The following is a 26,847-nucleotide window of genomic DNA, read 5'->3' on the forward strand; positions in this document are numbered from 1 at the left end:
ACAGGACTGAAAATTGGTCGTTGCTTAAATTGTACTGTTTTTTGTATGTGTGCAAGTCCTGCCTTCGCGTACGTGTGGACAAGACAGGGTGAGTGACTGCCGTTAACTTCAATCATTTAATTTGGGCAAGTGAAAATTGTATTACATAAACTTAGTAATTGTGACAAATATAGACAATTGTAAAACAAATGTGTGATGTTAAACCACTAGTGGTAACAAGCAAGCCAGTGGCGTTTTTGATATATTTTTTGCTTGAAAAAAAGTAACTGTGAGCAAGTTTTTACTGTAGTGTGCCAGGCGGTGTCAATTCCCAACTACCAGTAAATTGAATATCCATTTTAATGTGAAAGGTACCCTTCCCCAACCTTCACTTATCTTGCCCTTTTGCACATCCAAATGAAAAATGATTATTATTAACTTTCCCAGGAACATGTCTCGGTTTTGGGACTAAATACTCGACCACATAGTAATTGAGAAGAGCAATTTTCTGCAACCGCCAGAGTAAAGAAACAGTTTGCACTGATATTGTAAATGGCTTGGAATGGGTGCCCCCTAGGAGGCGGAAGAAGAGTTCAGGTACAGTGGCTTGGGAAGAATTAAAAAAAACATACAGTATATTTTCCACATGTATGTTACTCTATGTCAAAACACAACATAAGGTGATTGGTTTTATTTCCTACGGTGAATGAGTAAACAATCTGCAGTGAGCAAAAAAACAAACAATTTCCTAAACGTATATATATTTATTTTTTTTGCTGGGGGGCAGGCACACACACACACACACACACACACACACCCTTTGTTGGTGCCTGCTATAAAGGATGCAAATGGAGGTGGTTACGGATGCAAACACTGTTTTATACAATTCCAAACATTCCTAATGTCCAATCCATAGAAGGATCAGTTAAGTTTCTGTTTATTTCGAACATGCATGCGATACAATGTAATGCATCACATATTTCAAGTTGTTTAATTACAGCACGTAGGAAAAGGAGTAGGAAGAAGCTGAGCTTATAAAATCCTACCCCTTTTCATACCATAGCAAGTTTAGCCCATTTCATTGTTCTCTGTAACATAACTGTGAATGAATAAATAATATACTGCAGTAAGTAAACAAATATTGAATACATAAATACATATGTCAAGATGGCAGCGCCCTGATGGCTGCGGTTCATGGTAGAAAGAGAACATTTGGCAAAAAATACTGGACAATTCTGCAAATTTTATGGCTGGCTTACAGCGTGGACTCTCTGTGATCACCTACGACCGCCAGACAATTCTGGATGTAGATAGATCGGGCCGTTTTGGACTGAAAGATGCGTATACGTTGGACCACCTCGCTAGCATGGGAATACTTCGCCGGCTACATCCAGCGGCCTTTGACGCAGCGGAGTAAAGTACCAGCGGGGACCTTCTACGGAAGACACGCAAACGGTGTGATTGGAAGCAGAAACGCGGATGCCGATCGGGGCTGACAACAAAGCAAAAGGCTAATCCCCACAGAACACGGCTTCCCTCCATCCTTAAACTGGATTTAAATGGAAGACGCGAGGCCGCTAGTCTGGGTGAGGAGTCAGCTAAGTTAGAACAAGTTTTTTCTGCTATGACTGTGTCAGGGTTGGACATGCGTTCTTTTGTGGTGGCAAATTAATAAGAAAATTGAAGTCATTAGAAAGGAGATTGAACACAATGCGTCCCAGCTACAACTGGGTTCTATTAACACAGATACGACTGTAAAAACGGCGGATACTGCCCTCCAAAATACTTTCTCTCGTTTTGATGAAATAACATTAGAAGAATTGTTACAACGTGTAAATGGAATAAAACAAACAACATGTTTACTTGACCCACTTCCTGGAAAACTTATTAAGGAGCTCTTTGTATTATTAGGTCCATAAATGTTATAAACTTATCACTTTCCTCTGGCACTGTTCCCCTAGCATTCATAAAAGTGGTTATTCATCCTTTCCTTAAAAGACCTAATCTCGACCCTGACCTTACCTTTATTTCAAAAATCCTCGGAAAATATTGTTGCAGAGCAGCTAAATGAACACTTAGCGTCCAACAATCTATGAGAAACCTTTCAATCCGGTTTCAGGGCCCTCGCAAAAATGACTAATGATCTATTGCTAACGATGGATTCTGATGCGTCATCTATGTTGCTGCTCCTCGATCTTAGCGCTGCTTTCGATACCGTCGATCATAATATTTTATTAGAGTGTATCAAAACACGAATTGGTATTTCAGACTTAGCCCTGTCTTGGTTTACCTCCGATCTTACTGACAGGATGCAGTGCGTCTCCCATAACAATGTGACCTCGGACTATGTTAAGGTAACGTGTGGAGTTCCCCAGGGTTCGGCCCTTGGCCCTGCACTCTTCAGCATCTACATGCTGCCGCTAGGTGACATCATACGCAAATACGGTGTTAGCTTTCACTGTTATGCTGATGACACCCAACTCTACATGCCCCTAAAGCTGACCAACACGCCGGATTGTAGTCAGCTAGAGGCGTGTCTTAATGAAATTAAACAATGGATCTCCGCTAACTTTTTGCAACTCAACGCCAAAAAAACGGAAATGCTGATTATCGGTCCTGCTAGACACCGACCTCTATTTAATAATACAACTTTAACATTTGACAACCAAACAATTAAACAAGGAGACTCGGTAAAGAATCTGGGTATTATCTTCGACCCAACTCTCTCCTTTGAGTCACACATTAAGAATGTTACTAAAACGGCCTTCTTTCATCTCCGTAATATCGCTAAAATTTGCACCATTTTGTCCACTAACAACGCCGAGATCATTATTCATGCGTTTGTCACGTCTCGTCTTGATTACTGTAACGTATTGTTTTCGGGTCTCCCCATGTCTAGCATTAAACGATTACAGTTGGTACAAAATGCGGCTGCTAAACTTTTAACAAGAACAAGAAAGTTTGATCATATTACGCCTATACTGGCTCACCTGCCCTGGCTTCCTGTGCACTTAAGATGTGACTTTAAGGTTTTACTACTTACGTATAAAATACTACACGGTCTAGCTCCAGCCTATCTTGCCGATTGTATTGTACCATATATCCCGGCAAGAAATATGCATTCAAAGGACTCTGGCTTATTAGTGATTCCCAGAGCCCAAAAAAAGTCTGCGGGCTATAGAGCGTTTTCCGTTTGGGCTCCAGTACTCTGGAATGCCCTCCCGGTAACAGTTCAAGATGCTACCTCAGTAGAAGCATTTAAGTCTCACCTTAAAACTAATTTTTATACTCTAGCCTTTAAATAGACCTCCTTTTTAGACCAGTTGATCTGCCGCTTATTTTCTTTTTCTCCTCTGTCCGGTCCGTTGGCCATGGATGAAGATCTGTCCATCCAGAGTCGGGACCCAGGATGGACTGCTCGCCTGTGTATCGACTGGGGACATATCTGCGCTGCTGATCCGCCTCCGCTTGGGATGGTTTCCTGCTGGCTCCACTATGGACGGGACTCTCGCTACAGTGTTGGATCCACTTTGGATTGAGCTTTCACAGTATCATGTTAAAGTTAAAGTTAAAGAACCAATGATTGTCTCACACACACACTAGGTGTGGTGAAATTTGTCCTCTGCATTTCACCCATCCCCTTGATCACCCCCTGGGAAGTGAGGGGAGCAGTGGCTAGCAGCGGTGACGCGCCCGGGAATCATTTTTGGCGATTTAACCCTTGTATCATTCTAATTGATGTTTTTTGTAACACCGTTGGTGAATGAAGTGCACATTTGTAGTTGTTTCCCCATATTCCTGCACAATAACTCAGATATGGTAACACTAGTGAGCAGTAGAGAAAATGAAGTTATTTTTGGTCTAGACATCTTTTGCTTTATTCATTATTGATGTGTTTCTTGCTACTTGATGTTGTATATTTTTAAATGAGATTTCCAGTTCATTATATCATCTGTTATTACACCCAAAAATGTGTTTTCTTTTACACTTTCAATGTATACTCTGTCTACCTGTATTTATGTTTGACTATCCCTTCGGTTGTTATCAAATAGCATTTTACTGAGATTCAAAGATAGTTTGTTTTTGTGAAACCATCTTTTTAATTTGTTAGTTTCTTCTGTTATTATTTGTATTAGCTTTTCACAGTTGTATCATCTGCAAATAATACTAACTTTAAGTCCTTTTTAACTTTACAAATGTTGTTTATATAATCAATCAATGTTTACTTATATAGCCCCAAATCACTAGTGTCTCAAAGGGCTGCACAAACCACAACACAAACCACTACGACATCCTCGGTAGGCCCACATAAGGGCAAGGAAAACTCACACCCAGTGGGACGTCGGTGACAATGATGACTAAGAACCTTGGAGAGGACGAAAGCAATGGATGTCGAACGGGTCTAACATGATACTGTGAAAGTTCAATCCATAATGGATGCAACAAAGTCGCGAGAGTCCAGTCCAATGCAGATCCAACACAGCAGCGAGAGTCCCGTTCACAGCGGAGCCAGCAGGAAAACATCCCAAGCGGAGGCGGATCAGCAGCGCAGAGATGTCCCCAGCCGATACACAAGCAAGCAGTACATGGCCACCGGATCGGACCGGAACCCCTCCACAAGGGAGAGTGGGACATAGGAGAAAGAGAAAAGAAACGGCAGATCAACTGGTCTAAAAAGGGAGTCTATTTAAAGGCTAGAGCAGGGGTAGGGAACCTATGGCTCGCGAGCCAGATGTGGCTCTTCTGATGACTGCATCTGGCTCTCAGATAAATCATAGCTGACATTGCTTAACACGATAAGTAATGAATTCCACTTGTAATCACAGTGTTAAAAATAACGTTCAAAATATAAAGCATTCTCATGCATTTTTATGTTCAAGAAGTTGCATTAATGGTAAGAAGTTATTTATTTATTATTGGTTAGTGTAGGGCTTGCCCTCCTGGGGTTTCTTCAGACCACCAAGCACCGACATGAGAGCCTGTTTCAGTGTTACAATATTGTTTTATTTTCAATAAGTCTCTCAGTTGCTTTCCAGCAATTGTATTTTTCTCTTTCGTTCTCGCTCGCACTCTGGCCCTAGCCCCAACCCCGTCTCTCCTCCTGGCTGCTGCTTATAACAGAGTGATAGGTGATTAAATAACGAGGCCCAGGTGGGCCATCTGGGCACCTGTCGCCGATTTCGAGGTCGGTCCTGGCACACCTGCAGTTAGCTTCAGAATAACAATGTTATTACAACGAATAAGAGACCTATTATACTCTAGAAAGGTTAGTCTTACTTAAAAATGCACGCTTTTAGTTGTGTTCAGTGTTAAAAATATATTATATGGCTCTTACGTAAATACATTTTAAAATATCTGTCTACTTGGCTCTCTCAGCCAAAAAGGTTCCCGACCCCTGGGCTAGAGTATACAAATGAGTTTTGAGGTGAGACTTAAATGCTTCTACTGAGGTGGCATCTTGAACTGTTACCGGGAGGGCATTCCAGAGTACTGGAGCCCGAAATGAAAACGCTCTATAGCTCGCAGACTTTTTTTGGGCTTTGGGAATCACTAATAAGCCGGAGTCCTTTGAACGCAGATTTCTTGCCGGGACATATGGTACAATACAATCGGCAAGATAGGCTGGAGCTAGACCGTGTAGTATTTTATACATAAGTAGTAAAACCTTAAAGTCAAATCTTAAGTGCACAGGAAACCAGTGCAGGTGAGCCAGTACAGGCGTAATATGATCAAACTTTCTTGTTCTTGTCAAAAGTCCAGCAGCCGCATTTTGTACCAACTGTAATCTTTTAATGCTAGACATGGGGAGACCCGAAAATAATACGTTACAGTAGTCGAGGCGAGACGTAACAAACGCATGGATAATGATCTCAGCGTCTTTAGTGGAGCGAATTTTTGCGATATTACAGAGATGAAAGAAGGCCGTTTTAGTAACGGTTTTAATGTGTGACTCAAAGGAGAAAGTTGGGTCGAAGATAATACCCAGATTCTTTACCGAGTCTCCTTGTTTAATTGTTTGGTTGTCAAATGTTAGAGTTGTATTATTAAATAGAGGTCGGTGTCTAGCAGGACCGATAACCAGCATTTCCGTTTTTTTGGCGTTGAGTTGCAAAAAGTTAGCGGACATCCATTGTTTCATTTCATTGAGACACGCCTCCAGCTGACTACAATCAGGCGTGTTGGTCAGCTTTAGGGGCATGTAGAGTTGGGTGTCATCAGCATAACAGTGAAAGCTAACACCGTATTTGCGTATGATGTCACCGAGCGGCAGCATGTAGATGCTGAAGAGTGCAGGGCCAAGGGCCGAACCCTGGGGAACTCCACACGTTACCTTAACATAGTCCGAGGTCACATTGTTATGGGAGACACACTGCATCCTATCAGTAAGATAAGAGTTAAACCAAGACAGGGCTAAGTCCGACATACCAATTCGTGTTTTGATACGTTCTAATAAAATATTATGATCAACAGTATCGAAAGCAGCGCTAAGATCGAGGAGCAGCAACATAGATGACGCATCAGAATCCATCGTTAGCAATAGATCATTAGTCATTTTTGCGAAGGCTGTCTCCGTAGAGTGATTTGCCCTGAAACCGGATTGAAAGGTTTCACATAGATTGTTAGACGCTAAGTGTTCATTTAACTGCTCCTCTACAATTTTTTCGAGGATTTTTGAAATAAAGGGAAGGTGAGACACCGGTCGAAAGATCCCTGAGGTACGCCAGAAAATATTTTCAGCTCTGTTGAAGTGTGTTCGCCTATCTTCACGTATTGCTTCCTGTTGGTTAAGTAGCTTCTAACCCAGTTCAAGCTCAACCCTCTGATTACATACCTTTCTCATTTGTTTATTAAGATATTATGATTAAATGTGTCAAATGTTTTTGTTAAATCCATAAACATTGCAGCAGCACGTTTGTTTGCTATCAATTGCATTGGGGATCTTGGCTCTGTATCCGTATTGGTTGTCTGTGAGTGTTTAGTTTTTTATTTATGAATTTGTCTGATCTGTTCTTAAACAGTTTTTCAATATTTTTTTTAAAATAGTGGAAGTAGAGAAACAGGATGTAGGATGTAAACTGGTGTGTGTCAACAGTCTTCTAAATTGGTACAACTTTTGCTATTTTAGTGTGAAATGATAGGTTGCTGATATGTTCTGAAATGTTCTGAAAACGCTTCAGTAATCTTTTTTTTTTGTTTCCACATCAATTCCGTTACAATCACTTGAGGTCTTGGATTTACCTTTTTTCACATTAATGATTTCCTCTTTTGTCACTCATTCGAGGAACAGAATTCGGGTTTCTATCTATCGTGTCATTCAAGTCCTCAACTGACTCAGGATCTGGGATCTTTTCCTCCAGATTTGGTCCAATGTTCACAAAGTACTTATTGAAGCTTTCAATTACTTTGGTCATTTTATCATTTTTTACATTTCCATCTGAGAAGTATTTAGGATAGTCGTTCTTCACGCCATTTTTAATAATGCTATTTAGGATACCCGATGTTGCTCTCATATTGTTTTTGTTCTGGTCCAATAATTGACTGTAATATTCCTGTCTACATGTTCATAGTATGTCAGTTAGCTTGTTCTTATACGTTTTGTACTTGTTTTCTGCCTCTGTAGATCTTTGTTTTATAAATGTTCTATATAATGTATTCTTCTTCTTGCAAATATTTTTCAGTCCTTTTGTAATTAGGGTTGATTTTTTTTTTCGCTTCTTACTAAGTTGTTTCAATGGACAGTGTTTGTCAAAAAGCATCTCGAAGGTATTAAAAAAAAATAACAAATGCATCCTCTACATCATTTTTACTGTAGACATTGTCCCAATGTGAGCTGTATAGAGACGTTGTAGACTGCATTACTACTACATCAAATGCATCAATACCCTGTTGAGGAATAACTATGCCCTTCAAGGTCAGATGGATGGATTAATAAGTGTGTTTAGAGCAGATATGTGCAAATTTTTAGGCCCCTAAAGCTTTCTGTGTAGGCTGGCACGGTGATCCACTAAGAGCTTGGTGTCTACACAATGTAATGCAGAGGGCGAGTGAGGCATCAAGCCTGCGGCCCTCTGCCCGTCTGTAATGAAAGAGGCGGACGGAACTTTGCAGACAACACAACAGGAACGTTAACCTCATTTTTTTGCACTAAGAGTAACTCTCAACCTTCCTCTCTCATGTGTCTGCAGTGTCCAGCCTCTACAGAGGAAAGTCTTGTGCACACTGACCATGCCTGCTTGTACATTATTTACAAAGCTGCACACACTCGCCCATCCTTTTCTTTGTCTCTGCAAGTCTACTTCAATACCTGAAAGACTGCTTTTGCTTGTGACTGCTGTTGCAATCACTTTTGGAAGTGCATACACTAACAGATGATATCAAACTGAATGTACACTATTAGACACTGCTGTTCTGGTGCAGGAATGACCAAACCAGTGTGACAAAATCAGGACTTAGGGATGTAAAGAAGGAGATTTCAACCCCAATCCCTTGGCTTCAATTACATAACAGTGTAGTAAAATATTCATGGCACAACAAGAGGACGGACTTCTGCTTGTTCGCGAGTGCTGAGCCAACACTTTGCCCTCAGCCACTAAAAGACCGTGAGGAAGAAAAACAAAAGGCCAAAAGTTTAGGAGCTGGAAACATGAAGCCAATTACAGTGGGGGAATAAATTCTTCCCTCATGAATATGGCAACTAGCTAAACAACGACTACCCAAATTACTTTGGCGCCACACATCATTAAGTTTGATTGCCGTCATACTTGTGCTCTTTGTGCATATTCAACCCTTAAGTAAACATGAAAAATTGATGAAGCTGCTCGAACAAAGCTTTGCATAAAATAAACAGCACTGCAACAGGCTAACTAAATGCAGTACACCCTCAAGCATCTACTCTCCCTTCCAACATCTGTGTATGCTTTTATGTTTTCCAAGATTAAGAATTGTATATAAAATACTGCACGTACTGTCACGGCCCCGGCACATTCCAATGCGCACTTATCTGTGCGCTCTTATGAGCGCATTTCCAGGTGTGTACCAGGCGCGTGTCAGTCCGACAGCAGCAAGCGGCAGCAATCAATCACCAGCAATCAGCGCACCTGCAGCTGATCAGAGGACCGCCTTCATAAGCCAGCACAACCCGCTATCCCGCGCCAGAACGTAGCTACCTGCCCTGTACAGTAAGCCAAACCTGCCTACTCTATCTCTGTGTTTCTCTCTCCTCTGTGTTGATTGTCTCGTGTTTTCTTGTCGATCCAGCAGCCTCCCTCCGTTCCCGCGTAACAAGCAGTTCGTCTCGTCTCCCCCGTTTTCCCCCTGTTTCCCTGACAGCCTCTTGGATCTCGACATTCTGCCTGGACCTGGACATTCTACGTCTCCCTACAACCCCCGATCTACGAGTATGCCCTGCCCCTTTTGGACTCGCCTCTCGCTCAACACTCCGGTAACACTCTACAGCTAATCCCCACACATAGTCTCACACCATACACTCTTGATTTAGTTACACTTCATTCCTGATTTGTATTATATATTGTGAATATATAATAATTAAATATATAGGTTTAACTACGCCCCTTTTGTCTGTTCCATCTCCTCCTCCTGTACACAACACGTACAGTATGTTTTGTAAACTATACCACAAATGACCGTTATTCAGAGATTAAATAGTAGAGATGCATACAGTAAGTCAGGGTTATACAACTGGCAGCCCAGCAATATGGCAAAATGGTCATCGAGATAAATTAGTAACGTCTTCCCAAATATAAATCATTAAATGCATTGGGGACAAGTGAATTGTGTGTCCTTGCCTCTATCTCTTTTACATTGTTGAAATCAACTGCTGGCAAAGCCTGAACGACTGCGAGGTACCGCACATTTCCAAGACAACGTCAGTCTTGATATATCCCACCTTTACCGTGAAAAAGGGTGCGCGCGAGCAACCATGATGCCCCAGGTAATCAATGTGCAGATGTGTTGCTGATTGTTGGCAACATAAGTACATAAAGGAAAATGCTTTACAACCATATTTTACATGAACGTATCTGTACACCATACTAAAGTAATTTACCTGCCCAATGTTGACCTGTGTGCATCATCCAAGCTCAATGTAGCAAACCGGGGTTGATGACAGTAAATGGAGAATACCGCTGATCACATTGGTGTTTTTCAACCTTGTTTGAGCCAAGTCACATGTTTTTCTTTCAAAAAATGTGGAGGCACACCTCCAGCAGAAAACATGAAAAAATGAAACTCGGCAGCCGATATTGACAATAAAAAGTAGTTCTCGCAATTGTTGGATATGACTTTAAACCATAACAGACCATGCATCACTAACTCTTGTCTCAAAGTCGGTCGACTTTCAGGACCTGTCACATCACGCTATGCATTATTTGGAGTTTTGTGGTGTTTTCCTGTGTGTAGTGTTTTAGTTCCTGTCTTGTGCTCCTATTTTGGTGCGCTTTCCTGTTTTGTTGGTGTTTTCCTGTAGCAGTTTCATGTCTTCCTTTGGGCGTTATTCCCCGCACCTGCTTTGTTTTAGCAATTGAGACGATTTAATTTGTGCGGACGCTATCCTTCTGTGTGAACAATGTTGATTGTCATGTACAGATGTACTTTGTGGAAGCCGTCTACTCCACATGCTGTAAGTCTTTGCTTTCGTCCAGCGTTCTGTGTTTGTATACTTTGCAGCCAGTTCCGTTTTAGTTTTGTTTTGCATAGAAAAACACTGGATCACATGATATTAAAACATCTAAAACATCTTACTGTGGTTTTACATAGTCAGACAGCAACAATATTTTATTCATATATAGGAGTATAGCTTTAAGCTCACTGCTCAGCAAAGGAAACACATTAAAAGAAGCCGAGTGGTACTTTTCAAATCATTAGAGGGAAGCAGAGAGCAGTGAGACCCGCCTCGTCACGCAGAGGAGTCCTACTTATGGTTTCATGTGACTTTAATGACAGAGAAAAGGGAACCTGCTGTCGGAGCTGTGACAGTTGTTAGTTGTACTTACTAGTCAGTATTGTTTTTGCAAGAGCTAAAGATTGGATTCAATTCTTGTTACGTTTTGCTGACTTTTAAGAGTTTTCCAATCCACAACATGGAATGTAGAAAAAGACCACCCCAATTGAGGTGTTTATTTTGAGTGACCTGACTCATCTTCTTACCACCTAAGGCTATGATTGCTCACAATGCCCATTAGGAGCATGTTCCTTTGCATGAGTCACTCCACTGACATATCACATATTAAAGTATAAATACAAACAAACCCGAGGATGTCCTTTGAGACATTTGTGATTAAAGTTAAAAAGTTAAAGTTGAAGTACCAATGATTGTCACACACTCACTAGGCTTGGTAAAATCAACCTCTGCATTTGACCCATCCCCTTGTTCACCCCCTGGGAGGTGAGGGGAGCAGTGAGCAGCAGCGGTGGCCGTGCTCAGGAATAATTTTTGGTGATTTAACCCCCAAGTCCAACCCTCAATGCTGAGTGCCAAGCAGGGAGGTAATGGGTCCAACTTTTATAGTCTTTGATATGACTCGGTTGGGTTTTGAACTCACAACCTACCGATCTCAGGGTGGAAACACTAACCACAAGGTCACTGAGCAGTTTGTATAAGGGCTGTATAAGTAAAAATGTATTGATTAATGATTGAACTATCTAAAATATAAACAGCAACATTTGGAGAAGTAGCCAAAATGATCATAGATTATATATTGAAAGTGTTTATTTCTTGAGATGACATACTGTATACATATTCATATCACACATAAAATAAATGAGTAAAATTAATGTGGTAAACAGGATATCCACCTGTTTGTCAGACCCCAACAAATTAAAAAAAAGACTGTTCTATATTTGATTTAAAAAAAAACAACAAGGCAAGTGTGACCTCGTATGTTAAACTAACTGTCGTTATTTTCCTAAGCAACAGCACCAGTCACATTTTGTTTGCTATTGTTGTGATTTGTCAAGACATGTTTTGCTTGTCAAGTGCAAGATAGGCGATAAGTTAAAAAAAAGGCTTTTAAAATGTTGAGCTCCCCACTTTTTGATGAGATAAAGCAGTAAATATCGTGACAGGAGAGAATCAATCATGATGATTGAGCACCTACCCAACATAACACATGGAGCTGCAGTGTAAACTGCATGGATTGTTATAATGTAAAATGATGATAAGCTGCAATGAAATACTTTCTGTTGTTGTTTTTACAAACTTTACTTTAGAAATTTACTGCATATACCCGGTACCTAAAGGTTCTAAGATGTTAAAGGGTTGATATACCTGCTCAGTGGAGAAATGACACGTTAAAATGATAAACTGTTTTTAAAATTGCTTTTGTGCACACTTAGGTTTTTAGAGTCTGCCAAAACTATTGTAAAGTTATAAAACCAAGTTTGTTTCTTTTAACTACCTTCTGTGTGTCAGTTTTCTTGGAGATGCACATAAATAAGACAAATACATTGTTGATAGCATCCTAACGTATATAAGCGTAGATAAAAGTCAGCTTACAACATAGTCAATGGGAGGTCCTCTGTTGCGCCCATAAAGCAATCTAAATCAGTGTTTTTTCAACCACTGGGGATTATGTAATTTCACCTAATTGGGTTAAAAATATTTTGTGAAAACCAGTAATTATAGTCTGCCAATTATGTGTTGTTGAGTGTGGGTGCTGTCTGGAGCTTGGCAGAGTAACCGTGTAATACTCTTCCATATCAGTAGGTGGCAGCCGGTAGCTAATTGCTTTGTAGATGTTGGAATCAGCGGGAAGCAATGGGTAGGTAAAAAGGTTTTTAATGCTTAAACCAAAAATAAACAAAAAGTGAGTGCCTTAAAGAAAAGGCAATGAAGCTTAGGGATGGCTATGCAGAACGGAACTAAAACTGAACTGGCTACAAAGTAAACAAAACAGAATGCTGGACAACAGCAAAGACTTACTGTGGAGCAAAGACAATGTACATCCGAACATGACATGACAATCAACAATGTCCCCACAAAGAAGGATAAAAACAACTGAACTACTTTTTTTTTTAAACTAAGTAAATGGAAGACATGAAACTGCTACAGGAAAATACCAAAAAGGAGAAATAGCCACCAAAATAGGAGGACAAGACAAGAACTCAAACACAACACACAGGAAAACAGCAAAAAACTCAAAATAAGTCAGGGCGTGATGTGACAGTACACTTACTTTGAGACAAGAGCTAAATTGGTGCATGCTCGGTTATGGTTTAAATTCATATCCAACAATTGCGACAACAACTTTTTGCTGTCCTATTAATTTAGTTTTTAAATGATTTCTGCTGGTGGTGTGCCTCTGGATTTTTTCAATGCAAAAATGTGCATTGGCTCAAAAAAGGTTGAAAAATACTGGTCTAAATAACCATCCAAAAAGCGGTAACAATACTCTAATGTTCTTACCTGAATATTAACCAAGTATTGGTGATATTGTTATTATTAGCGCTAACGCTGTCAAATTATATTTAGCGGCGCATTGTCACAGAGAGCTAACAGCTTGTTGCAGCTATGTCCACGTTATGAGCTGGTAAGCTGCTTTCTCGCCAAGGAGCTGGTGAAAGTTTATTCTAGATCATACATAATGTCTCTCACCTTAATACTAGAAGGATGATAACATAATCTGAGAAGTTGCTCAGCTTTGCCATCCAATTTAGACCTGGAAATGGCAAGAAAGACACAAAAAGACGCTTGGTTCCACTCCCCTTTTTTCTTCATAAGGATCATGAGTCATTCTTCATCCAAACAGGAATATATCAACATCAGTCATTCCAGTAACAGCAGAAATAGTACAGTATGTGATCTTTTATGATGTTTGTTGTCTCTCATGAAGTGCACTTAGTAATGATCGGTGATGTTGTTGAAGGAAAAGGTGAATAATAAAAAGTATGGTTATATTAAATGTTATTATAAATGTGCCTGTTACTACTATACATATATACCTCCAGCATATATATACCATTTTGATTGAGGTGGTTGGATGATTTAAGCACTTAATAAGCAGAATAGAGCGACTCCCATAAGCCCCATTTTAGGTAGACTTTCGATCACATTTATTTACAAGTTAGAATGCATAAACAAAGAAAAACATATGTGAGTGTTTGTCTTACATAATGATTGTTAAATTATAGGCCTGCTGTTTGGGTTGGGCTCTCTGGGCGGCTGGGGCCGTACTCTGACTCCCGCGCACACTGGGAGATCATGGTTCTTCATGAGGTATAAAAGACAAAACACAGACATAAAACAAACATTGACAATGCATGGCTAAAAACAGGAAATATAGTATATTAGAATGGCAATACGGAGTCCGGTTTGATGCGCATGGAGTAGGGTGTGTTTTCCTCGTGCTCCCGATACCACAACTTTTAAAACCCACCTATGTAATAGTTTAACCCTCTCACACGAAAGCGTTTTGCTTTGTTCTTTGCTTATTAGTATTTTTTTGCTTTGCCATGCCTCCTAAAGGCTCTAAGACGGGAGAAAAACCTGAACATGCGACTGTAGCTGCTGCGGCTGCTAGCAACATTAGCAAAGAAGATTTAATAGCCTCGCTATCTGAACTCAAGACGTCCATGCTAACGGAGATTAAAAAATCATTTGACGAAGTAAATGGGAAAGTCGACGGGCTTCAGGAGACTGTGAACACTCATGGCGAACGCCTGAACTCCCTGGAGGACAATGCAGAGACGTTTCATCAGCGCCTAGCTGAAGTGGAGGCCTGCTGTAAGAGCCTGCAAGCCGATAACACCAAGCTAAAGTCGAGGCTAACCAAGATGGAAGGAAGAAGCAGGAGGAGAAACGTTCGTCTTATCGGGCTTCCTGAAGGGATTGAAGGTCCGCATCCCAGTGCATTCTTTGTTCAACTTTTCCAGGACGTTTTTGGGCCGGATACTTTCTCGTCACCTCCGGAGTTGGACCGCGCACACCGCAGCTCAGCCCCCAAGCCGGGACCCGGAGGCAAGCCCCGGCCAGTCATAGTGTGCTCTCACCGGTATCATAATAAGGAAGTGGTGGTTCGAGAGGCAAGGAAGAGGGGCGATTTGAGCTTCAGGAACAACCCATTTAGGATCTACGAGGACTATAGCCCCGACGTGGTTTACCAAAGGAAGAAATACGCGGCGGTGATGTCGGAGCTTTATAAAATGGGACTCAAACCAGCACTGCTGTTCCCGGCGCGGCTCCGTATTACCAAGGCGGACGGCACCCGCACCGCGCTCAGCTCTGTGGCAGAAGCGGAGAAGTTTGCTAAGGACTCTAAAAACTCATGACTGGTTAGTTTTCATACCTTAATGTGATAATGCCTCAGTATTAAGAGGTAAATATTGTTACGTGTTATACACAGACTGTTCTCTTTACCTCTGCCATATAGTTACTGTTTTGACAAGGGCATGCTTTAAAATTGTACTTTATGTTCGTGTTGAGAGTATACAAAGTATTTTTTTTTTATTATTGGTGGGTTTTATTTTACTTCTGAGTAAGTGGGATGGGAGAATTTAGATGGGTAAACTAGTTATGGAAGTAAAACAGTAGGGTAGGTGTGCTGCATGTTGTAGCAGCTAGAGTCACCTGGTGGTTGGGGGGGTGGGTACCTTGTTTCACTGTCTCTGTAGACGGACCAAAGTATTGGATAACAAAATGTTGTGTTGATCTTTTTCTCAGTCTTTCTTTTTACCTTTTGTTACACAACCATTACATCTGTACCTTTAATACATCATAAACATATTGTTAATGAGTAATTATTTTAACCTATCAATTTTTAATTCCACTAATGAATAGCTCAGTTAATGTAGTAACATGGAATGTTAAAGGCTTAAACCATCCAGTCAAGAGGAAGAAGGCCCTTACACACCTGAGGAATCTAAGTGCAGGAATAGCATTTATTCAAGAAATTCATCTAAAAAATTCAGACAATGTTCGGTTGAGATGTGGATGGGTGGGGCAGCTCTTAATTCAACCTTTCAAGGTAAAGCGAGAGGTGTTGCAATACTGATAAATAAGAGTGTCTCGTTCACACCATCCACAATTGTAGCTGACTAATGGACGATATGTTTCAGTAACTGATAAACTTTATAATCGTAATGTTATTTTGGCCAACATATATGCTCCTAACTGTGATGACCCGCAATTTTTTTCTCGTGTCATTAATCAGCTCCCTTGTTTAAACTCCAATTTGCTGATCATGGGAGGGGATTTTAATTTTTGTTTGGACCCCGGGATGGATCGGTCATCTCTTAGGCCAGGATATGCAACACTTAAATCAGTTTCTTACATGCAGTCATTTTTTAACACATACGGCATCTCAGATATCTGGCGTTTCTTACACCCGAAAGACAAACAATACTCTTTCTTTTCCTGCGCTCATCAAACATATAGTAGAATTGATTATTTTTGTATTGATAATAAATTAATTACAGAGGTTCAGACATGTGAATATTACCCAATAGTAGTATCCGACCATGCTCCTCTTTTAATTAAATTAAATTTTCCTGACGTTAATATGCCCAAACGATTGTGGAGATTTAATCCTCTTCTGCTATCAGATGAAAACTTTCTGGAATTCATGTCTGACCAAATCTCTCTGTTTTTAGATATTAACATGACGCCAGATGTCTCCATGGCGACTGTCTGGGAGGCCCTTAAAGCATATCTCAGGGGCCAGATAATATCATTTACGGCCAAAAAAATTAAGGATTCAAAGTCAAAACAAGTGGAATTGGAAAAACAAATAGCTGAATGGATAAGGAACATTCACAAACTCCTTCTCCAGATTTGTACAAAGAACGTTTGTGGGTTCTTCCGAGGATGTTGTAGTCGTAATGATTTGTGCAGTCCTTTGAGACATTTGTGATTTGGGGCTATATAAATAAACATTGATTGATTGATTGATTGAAAACTAAAAACAGAATATGACATACTTACTTCGCACACTATTGAAAATCTGCTGTTAAAAAATCGGAGTAATATTTATGAGCACGGTGACAAACAAGGGGAGGTTCTGGCAAAACCGCTTAAGGGGGCCAGGGCCAAGCAAGTAATTAAGGGGGTGAAATCGCAGGATGGCGAGATTGTCTCTGACCCGTTAGGAATAAATGAGGCATTTCAAAGTTATTATTACAATCTTTATAGTTCAAATAATTCTTGTGACCCCTCCTTTTTATTCAACTTCTTTAGAGATCTGCCTATTCCAACTTTGTCTCCAGATCAGGTCACGACCTTGGACGCACCAATGCTGATGCAGGAGATTGTGGAGGCCATCAAATCATTACAACCCAGAAAATCGCCGGGCCCTGATGGCCTGCCGAGTGAGTTTTACGCAGCATTCTCTAAACAATTAACACCTGTATATGCAGCGGTATGCGTAGACTCGCTAAACAAAGGTACTCTCCCAGACACACTAAATCAAGGTTGTATAACGCTGCTCCCGAAAAAAGACAAAGATCCCCTAGATTGTGCTTCTTACAGGCCAAATTCACTCTTGAACTGTGATTACAACATTTTGTCCAAGATATTAGCCCGCCGCCTGGAAAGCGTTTTGCCATATATTATATCCCCAGACCAGACCGGCTTTGTTAAAGACAGGCGATCTTTCTTTAATTTCCGTCGGTTGTTTAATATTATGTACAATCCATGTCAAACTGACTCTGAATGCCTTCTCTCCATGGACGCAGAGAAAGCATTCGACAGAGTGGAATGGGGTCACCTGTTTGAGACTCTGCGTAGGTTTGGGTTCGGTGATATATTCATTTCATGGGTCAGATTATTGTATGCTTGCCCTTCGGCAATGGTACTGACGAATAACCATTATTCAAAAATCTTCAGACTGCATCGTGGCACCCGTCAGGGATGTCCACTTAGCCCTCTTCTCTTTGCCATAGCTATTGAGCCGCTAGCCATAGCAATAAGAAATAACCACTCTGTACATGGCATTACAAGGTTCGGCACAGAGCATAAGTTGTCATTATACGCTGATGATCTGTTATTATTTGTGTCCAAAGCTGAGACTACTATTCCCCTTATTTTGGACCTCCTCGCAACATTTGGAGATATCTCAGGGTATAAACTGAACCCACAGAAGAGTGAAATACTGCCACTGAATATGACCACCACAACACTACAAAACACCACAGTACCCTTTAAATTGGCCCTTAACAGCATTGTCTACCTTTGGAACACTGTAACAAGGAATGTTTGTGACCTCTTTAAAAATAACTTTAATACACTAAAACACAAAGTTCAACAGGACTTAGACAGCTGGTCATTTCTTCCACTCTCGCTGGTAGGGAGAGTGGATGTAGTCAAAATGGCGGTGTTACCCAAGTATTTATATCTCTTTCAGAACCTCCCTGTATTCATTTCCAATGCTTATCTTAAAAAGCTAGACTCAATGATCCATCCATCCATCCATTTCCTACCGCTTATGATATCAACTTTTATTTGGAACTACAAGAAACCCCGTTTGCGTAAAGAACACTTGCAGAAGCTAAAGCAGGATGGTGGCCTAGCACTCCCAAATGTTCGGAAATATTACTGGGCGACTAATATTTGTGTTCTATCCTTTTGGTCACATCATCACTCGGATTCTAGCGTACCAGCGTGGGTGGAAATGGAGAAACTTTCATGTAGCCCCTCGTCCCTGTCTGCTTTAATTGGTGCGGCAGTTCCACTTCCTCCAAACACAAAACTCAATAATCCTATCGTTCATAACTCCATTAAAATATACACACAATTTAGAAAACATTTTGGACTCCAAGTTATGAGTCTCTCCAGCCCAATAGCATCAAACACATTCTTCCCTCCATCATTGCTGGATGGTACATTTAGGGTGTGGGAAAGGCAGGGGCTGAAAACGTTCCAAGATCTTTATATTGGAAATGTTTTTGCTTCTTTTAAACAATTATCTGTTAAATATAAATTACCACCCTCTCATTTTTTCAGATACTTACAAGTAAGGCACTTTGTGTCTGCCTCCATCCCGGGGTTCCCTGCCAAACCTCCTGATAATGTCATAGACGAGGTAATATATTTTAACCCAACCAAAAAAAAAGCCATTTCTGTAATGTTACGCTTGATATCTGGTTTGGGCTCTCCCTTCATGTCGGCTATCAAAGAGGCTTGGGAACACGATCTCAAAGTTCGTATCGCTCAAGCAGAATGGACTAAAGTTCTAAAACAAATTAATTCATCCTCCATGTGTGCGAGGCACGCTCTAATTCAGTTTAAAGTGGTACACAGAGCTCATATTCCTAAATCTAGGCTTTCCAAAATGTACCCTGATATTGATCCAACATGTGACAAATGTAAAGCCGATGAAGCCACTTTAATACACATGCTGTGGACCTGTCCCAAAATAAAGAAATATTGGGAAGATATATGTGAAGCACTCTCTTGTGTACTCGGGGTTAACATTACATTGAATCCTCTTTTGCTGCTTTTTGGGGTCACTGGGGATGGGTCAGGATTACCTGTCGGTGGACGAAGGCTCATTGCCTTTTCAACCTTATTAGCGCGCCGCTTGATCCTCTTGAAATGGAAGGAAGCTGCCCCACCCACAGTTTCACACTGGGTAAAAGACGTTTTATATCATCTCAAACTAGAGAAAATTAGACTTGTGATGAGGGGTTCTGAAAGGAAGTTTTATCGAGTGTGGAGGTGTTTTCTGACCTTTTTTGACCAACCATCAACAAAGGTACAACAGTGATTTTTATTTTTTTAACAGTATTCTGGTTGGTTTACATACTGAAGGTCTACATACAGTATATTTATGTTTTATCTCATTACTGTATAAGTGACAGTCTAAGCAAGGTTTATTTTTTATTTTTTTTGTGTGTTCCTTTTTGGGGAGGATGTTTGTTCTTTCTCTTCTATGTATAAGTATTGTTATTTCTATTTTAGCTTTATTTGATTTGATTTAATTTTTCTCTCTTTGAAAAAAAAAAGTTTATTGCTGTTTTTCTGTTCTGTTCATCTCTGTCTAAACATTAATAAAAAAAAAAATCAAACACACTAGAATGGCAATACGGAGACATTGAACTATTTAAAGTGCCAGAATAGTGCTAAAGTGCTTGTGTTCGTTGCACGTTGCTGTATTGCACTGTTTTGCTTGCATTGTTAAACAACTTGATAGAAGCTGGAACAAATTATCATTTTTAACAGCTTGTTTTGCGTTTTACTATATACACTATATTGGTAAAGGTATTTGGCCACCTGCCTTGACTCAAATATGAACTTAAAGTGCCATCCCATTCCTAACCCATAAGGTTTATAATATGATGTCGGTCAACCTTTTGAAGCTTTTACAGCTTCATTTCTTCTGGGCAGGCTGTCCACATTCTTCCAAAAGCACATTTGTGAGTTCACACACTGATGTTGGTTGAGAAGGCCTGGCTCCCTGTCTCCGTTCTAATTCATGCCAAAAGTGTTCCATTGGGTTCAGGTCAGGACTCTGTGCAGGCCAGTCAAGTTCATCCACACCAGACTCTGTCACCCATGTCTTTATGGACCTTGCTTTGTGCACTGGTGCACAGTCATGTTGGAAGGAGAAGGGGCACGCTCCAAATTGTTCCCACAAGGTTGGGAGCATGGAATTGACCAAAATGTTTTGGTATCCTGAAGCATTCAAAGTTCGTTTCACTGGAACTAAAGGGCCAAGCCTAACTCCTGAAAAACAACCCCACACCATAATTCCTCCTCCACCAAATTTCACACTCGGCACAATGCAGTCCGAAATGTATCGTTCTCCTGGCAACCTCCAAACCCAGACTTGTCCATCAGAAAAACGTGATTCATCACCCCACAGAACGACACTGCTCTAGAGTCCAGTGGCGACGTGCTTTACACGACTGCATCCGACGCTTTGCATTGGACTTGGTGATGTATGCCTTAGATGCAGCTGCTCGGCCATGGAAACCAATTCCATGATGCTATCTGCGTACTGTACGTGGGCTAATTGGAAGGTCACATGAAGTTTGGAGCTCTGTAGCAACCGACTCTGCAGCAAGTCGGCGACCTCTTTGCACTATGCACTTTCAGTATCCGCTGACCGAGTTTATGTGGCCTACCACTTTGTGGCTGAGTTGCTGTTGTTCCCAAACTCTTCAATTTTATTATAGTAAAGCCGACAGTTGACTTTGGAATATTTAGGAGCGTGGACATTTCACGACGGGATTTGTTGCACAGTCGGCATCCTATTACTGTTCCACGCTGGAAATCACTGAGCTCATGAGAGCGGCCCATTATTTCACAAATGTTTGTAGAAACAGTCTCCATGCCTAAGTGCTTGATTTTATACACCTGTCGCCGGGCCAAGTGATTAGGACACCTGATAATGATCATTTGGATGGGTGGCTAAATACTTTTCCTGATTGGAGGAGTTCATATTCAGAGAACAGTGGGTGAATGACTGACTATACAAATACAAATGATGTATGGACTCATAATGTTTCATAACAATTATCTTTATTGCTGTTTAGTGCATGTTTGCCAATCTGTTTTTCAGCTGTACGGTTAGGGTGCCAAACCACACTGTGATTCCATATCTGATTAGGCTCTCGAGGATAGCTTTGGAGAAAATTAGCATGATCTGATTGCTAACCTACTCAGTTGCCTAGTGGTTAGAGTGTCTAACCTGAGATCGGTAGGTTGTGAGTTCAAACCCTGGCTGAGTCATACCAAAGACTATAAAAAAGGGACCCATTGCCTCCCTGCTTGGCACTCACCATCAAGGGGTTGGAATTGGGGGTTACATCACTATAAATGATTCCCGGGCGCGGCACGATTGCTGCCCACTGCTCCCCTCACTTCCCAGGGGGTGATCAAGAGGATGGGTCAAATACAGAAGACACATTTCACCACACATACTTTAACTTTAACTTAACACCATACAGCCTCAAAAAATATAGTCACTGTTGCAGTTTGCTGCACAAGTTATCAATTTGTGGTTTTCAGCTGAGTGGGTTATCAAGATGGACCATATATAAGTATCGGTGAGGTTTATAGCTGGTGAGGCAGTGAGGTAATCAGAATCAGATTGACAAATATACAGTATGCGCTCTGCGCAGATTATTTGCCATTTGATTGGCAGCAGTTTACGGGTTATGTTTAATTTCTGCATTCTTTACACAAAAACTGTCGCCCTCAAAATGTGCATTTCATTAAAATGAAACAAAAATAATGTTATCGCCGTCTTACCTGTACTTATAAATGAAGTCCATGCGCCGGTCCTTCTGGATAAAAATATCCGTCACTTTCTGGTAAAAGTCCTCCTTCACCTCCTTCAGTTTTAAGAGTTCAACATAGTTGCCACGATTAGCAAAGCTTCTACTCTCATCATTTCCACGAAATGCTAGCTGCTGTTCGGCGAGGAAGCAAGTCGCATTGATGACATCTTTTAAAAATTATTGTTTCTCTTTTACCTTAGCATTGTGGACACTGATGTTGAGTTGCCGCTGTTCATCCAAAGCCAAGTCTATCCTCGTCATCCCAAACGTTTTTAGCGCAATCCAGCTTTAAATATGAGTGGCCGACCGCTCATGTTTGGTGAGGCTTCTTTGCAAATTCTCTTGGTCACAAAATCCAGAGACCGCTATACCGTAGTTAAGTATTTCACACTATACATACTTGTTTTAAACATGAGTACACATTTCACACAATCAGGGCTTTTTTGAAAGATCTTAAGATGTAATTTAACCAGAAAAAAAAAAAGTCGCTAACTTTAACCACTGACTCGCAATGATGCTATAAAGACAGGATACAATTTGGGAGGGACAAGCTGCGCATCACAGGAATAAATATTAAGACCATTTCATAAATAAATGTACTCACCATAGAAGCACACAATTCCAGTTTGTAGTCTGTTCCCAACCTTGCTGTTACTAAGAACGTAAGAATCATACGTTGAACCAGGCCTCACCGCAATAAAGTTGGTTCATTGCATTTGCGCATCACATATGATCTGGACATTAATCGACTGAAAATGTTTCCTGTTGACATAAATACATTTGTCATATGATGCTGAGCAACATGTGTGCGGTCGATAGTTCCGATTACATAAGTAAAAAAAAAAAAGACTTTAATTCCCGCTTCTTCAGCTGCCTTTTGCGGGAATTACAATAAATATACCTGGCTAACATAAGGAAGATGTAATGTGTTTTTTGCACTACTTTAATGGAGTTGCACACACAGGGACGTGTTGATTGTTCATGTGTCTCTGATGTGCAAATCAATCCTTTTGAGTAGTAATTGTTTGATATATTTTTTTAAAGGGTTACCCAGCATCATCTCTGAGTGTCGCCAAAATATCCACAAAATGTAAAAATGTGCATAAAACAGACATGAAGTTGGCGTGAGGCACCACACATTTCCACATTTAGTTCACTCTTGATACATATCGACTGTGAAAAATGTGTACGCCAGGTTTTGTGTGTACGCATGCCTAATACATGAGGCCCCAGATTTTTTGGCTAGATTTGCTTGTAATCAACATTTTTGCTGTAACTTATAGCATAACAATTAGCCAAAAGACAGCTTTTATCTCGAAACATTTTAAATTGGCAAACTCTGAAGTTTAGGTACCACAAGATAAGTGTTGTAACGATACCAATATTTTGATACAGGTACCGGTACTAAAATTATTTAGATACTTTTCGGTACATTTATTTGTTACTTTTCTAAATAAAGGTGATCACAAAAAAATTGCCTTATTTGCTTTATTTTAACAAAACATCTTGGGGTACATTAAACATATGTTTTCTTTTGCAGTTAAGTCCTTATATCAAATAGTGAACATACTAGACAACTTGTCTTTTTGTCGTAAGTAAACAAACAAAGGCTCCTAATTAGTCTGCTGACATATGCAGTAACATATTCTGTCATTTTCCATTCTATCATTTTGTAAACATTATTAAGGACAAGTGTTAGAAAATGAATTATTGATCTACTTGTTCATTTAATGTTAGCATCTGCTTTTTTTCTCTTTTAACTCGTTCTGTCTACACTTCTGTGAAAATGTAATAATTACTTATTCTTCTGTTGTTTGATACTTTACATTAGTTTTGGATGATAACACAAATTTAGGTATCAATCCGATACCAAGTAGTTGCATTGGTCATATTCAAAGTCCTCATGTGTCCAGGGACATAGTTCCTGAGTTTGTAAACATAATACCCATTTTTTTTTAAAATGAAAGAAGATGTTGTGATGCCAAAAAATATCAACATAATTATAGTAGTATCGACTAGATACGCTACTGTACTTGGTATCACTACAGTGGATTTCCGGTGTAAATCCACCAATGGCATTTGTTTACATTTTGATACCGGTGAGCTACGGTGTGTAGTGAAGCATGTTTAGCAATTCCTCGTTCTGCCGGGATGATACTTGGACGAAATGTACTTTATTTTCCGCCATGGAGACCCGGATTAATGAGTTAGAAGTCGCTAAAACACTGTCGATGCCGGATGGACGTTAGCCACTAGCTAGCTAGCCATGTCTTAAAGCACCTGTTGGTGGGCGTTTCAGTGTTTTAATTTCACCTTTATCTTTAGTTTTTAAGCCAAAATGTGTCCATTCTCCCTTTTCTGTCTACACAATGTGTCTGCTTGTAAGTACTCCGTGATTGTGCCGCCGAACATGCTTGTCTGCTCATAAAACAGCAATGTCATGACGTGACTTCGACCGGTACATTTCAGAGTCGGTATGGTACTGAAAATGATTCATTAGTATCGCGGTACTATACTAACACTGGTATACCATACAACCCTACACTATGTATCATTTGAGTCAGTGTCTGTGTTTTTCATCTCGGGGCTGTGACAAAATGAGCAACGTTAAGTGATGATGTGACGTGTACCGTTGTAGGTACTGACCTTGAACAGACGTAGTATGTTGGCCACCATAATTGACACGGAGCTGGCTGACGCGCCAATCACTCCGACCACTCTCTCCGGCTTTGTGATGATGGGCGGCCCACCGCTGAGACACTTGACGTCGGTTGAGTCCTTCTCAATCAGAGCCTGTACAAACGTCAGCGACTGTTCCAGCGCATGAGTGTCCCGGGAGCATGTGTCCAGGATGCGTGCCCCTAAAGTGATGTTGGGCAGCAGTTCATTGTCATTATTGATGCGGTCCAGGGCGAATAACATCGCCTCCAACCTGTGGATCCCCTTCTCCTTCTTAAGCTCGCCGCAGGCTTTGCCGTCATTTCCTCTTGCATGCACAGGGAAAAGCCCACCCAGAGATATGTCCCCATCGATGCGTATTGAGTTGAGGTGTGTGTGGCCGGGCCTTCTTGGTTTGGCTGCCAAGGCGATAAAGAAACAAGAAGCGAGCAGCGACAGCCGGCAGCACCAGCCAAAGCCTCCTGGCGAGGTCATTATGAAAAGCTAAATCCGCATCCACGTACAAATCCTAGTCCTTTGAGTATGAAAGCGATGTGCACACAAAAACGCACTTGCAAGTGCCTCCAAGGTTAGCAACACTATTTTTTCAGAAGAAAGTCATCTTCAAAACATCTTTCCACAGCAGCCACTACTTCACTAATTATGCCGCACTCTCACTCTGTGACAGAGTATTTTCTTCGTTGCCTTCAGTGTCCGTGCAGTGGAATGCGGTACCACCAAAGCAGCGGGGAAAGACCTAAGATTGAAGCTGCAAAGAGCATTTTCAGATGGCATCAACAAAACAAAAAGACGATAGCGTTTCTTTTTTACTTCTGGGGGAATCCTCCTTCTCGGTCCTTCAGGCTGGTACAAACACAAAGGAGGGCTGCAGAGCGAGTGCCTGTGAAAGAGGAAAGGTAAATTAGCAAACATCCTTTACAGAAAAACATTAAAAGATATGCAGTATGTTTAATGCAAGTATGCTGATCTGCATCGGACTTGCACAAACTCAAGGTATTTCTTTTTTTTTCCATTCGGAATGGTCCTCAATATGATGTACCTGCCTGGTATGACATATTTTCATTCCCACCATAGTTGGAACATTTGCATTGGCATGTCATATATATACATATATATATATATATATATATCTTCTACATCCTAAAATTATTGATAAAATATAATAAACTAGGATTTCCACGAGCTATGTAACGGCGCCAACCACAGCAGCGGATGCTTTCTGTTTCCATTCAGTGTCGATTTTTACCGCCACCACACATTAGCGCCATGATGCTGCTGTACTGCATCCCTGTGCTAAATATATGCAGAGTTAAATGGTAAATGGGTTGTACATGTATAGCGCTTTTCTACCTTCAAGGTACTCAAAGCGCGTTGACACTATTTCCACATTCACCCATTCACACACCCACGACCCATCACGAGCAAGGGTGAAGTGTCTTGCCCAAGAACACGATGGACGTGACGAGGATGGTAGAAGCCGGGAATCGAACCAGGAAGCCTCAGGTTGCTAGCATGGCCACTCTACGAACAGAGCCACGCCAACTTCTATTTTGACAGCCAATCCACAACACAGCAGATCAATTTAGTCACCAAATGATTCCCGAGCGCAGCGCACGCTGCTGCTCACTGCTCCCCTCACCTCCCAGGGGGTAAACATGGGTATGGGTCAAATGCAGAGGACACATTTCACCACACCTAGTGTGTGTGTGTGACAAACTTTGGGACTTTAACTTTAATATTAGATACATTTTGCTCAGATCTACTCATGTAGGACAGAAAGTCATGCACAAACACAAAATAAATGATCTGCTATACATTCAAAAAAAAATCTGAATTGTGTTTTACACTTTGAAACGTTTTAATGGGCGTGGACGGACCTAAAGTCAACTTGTCAAAGGTTTTTAGACGTAATTTCACCTCATTGACGCAATTGAATGAGGATACACTGATTCTGAA

The 26,847-nt window shown here is 40.8% G+C and overlaps 1 protein-coding gene across 1 annotated transcript in view; it reads right to left on the bottom strand.

Annotated features, from left to right (window-relative positions):
* The window catches only part of LOC133554450 (metabotropic glutamate receptor 4-like), a 478,293-nt gene that overhangs the window by 283,681 nt on the left and 167,765 nt on the right, over window positions 1–26,847 (bottom strand). The window contains exon 2 of the mRNA XM_061903242.1: window positions 24,859–25,771. Coding sequence (XP_061759226.1) covers window positions 24,859–25,365 — 507 coding nt within the window. The 5' untranslated portion in view covers window positions 25,366–25,771. The remainder of the gene's footprint in view (window positions 1–24,858; window positions 25,772–26,847) is intronic.

Source organism: Nerophis ophidion, linkage group LG06 (genome assembly GCF_033978795.1).
Source record: "Nerophis ophidion isolate RoL-2023_Sa linkage group LG06, RoL_Noph_v1.0, whole genome shotgun sequence".
Classification (NCBI taxonomy): Eukaryota; Metazoa; Chordata; class Actinopteri; order Syngnathiformes; family Syngnathidae; genus Nerophis; species Nerophis ophidion.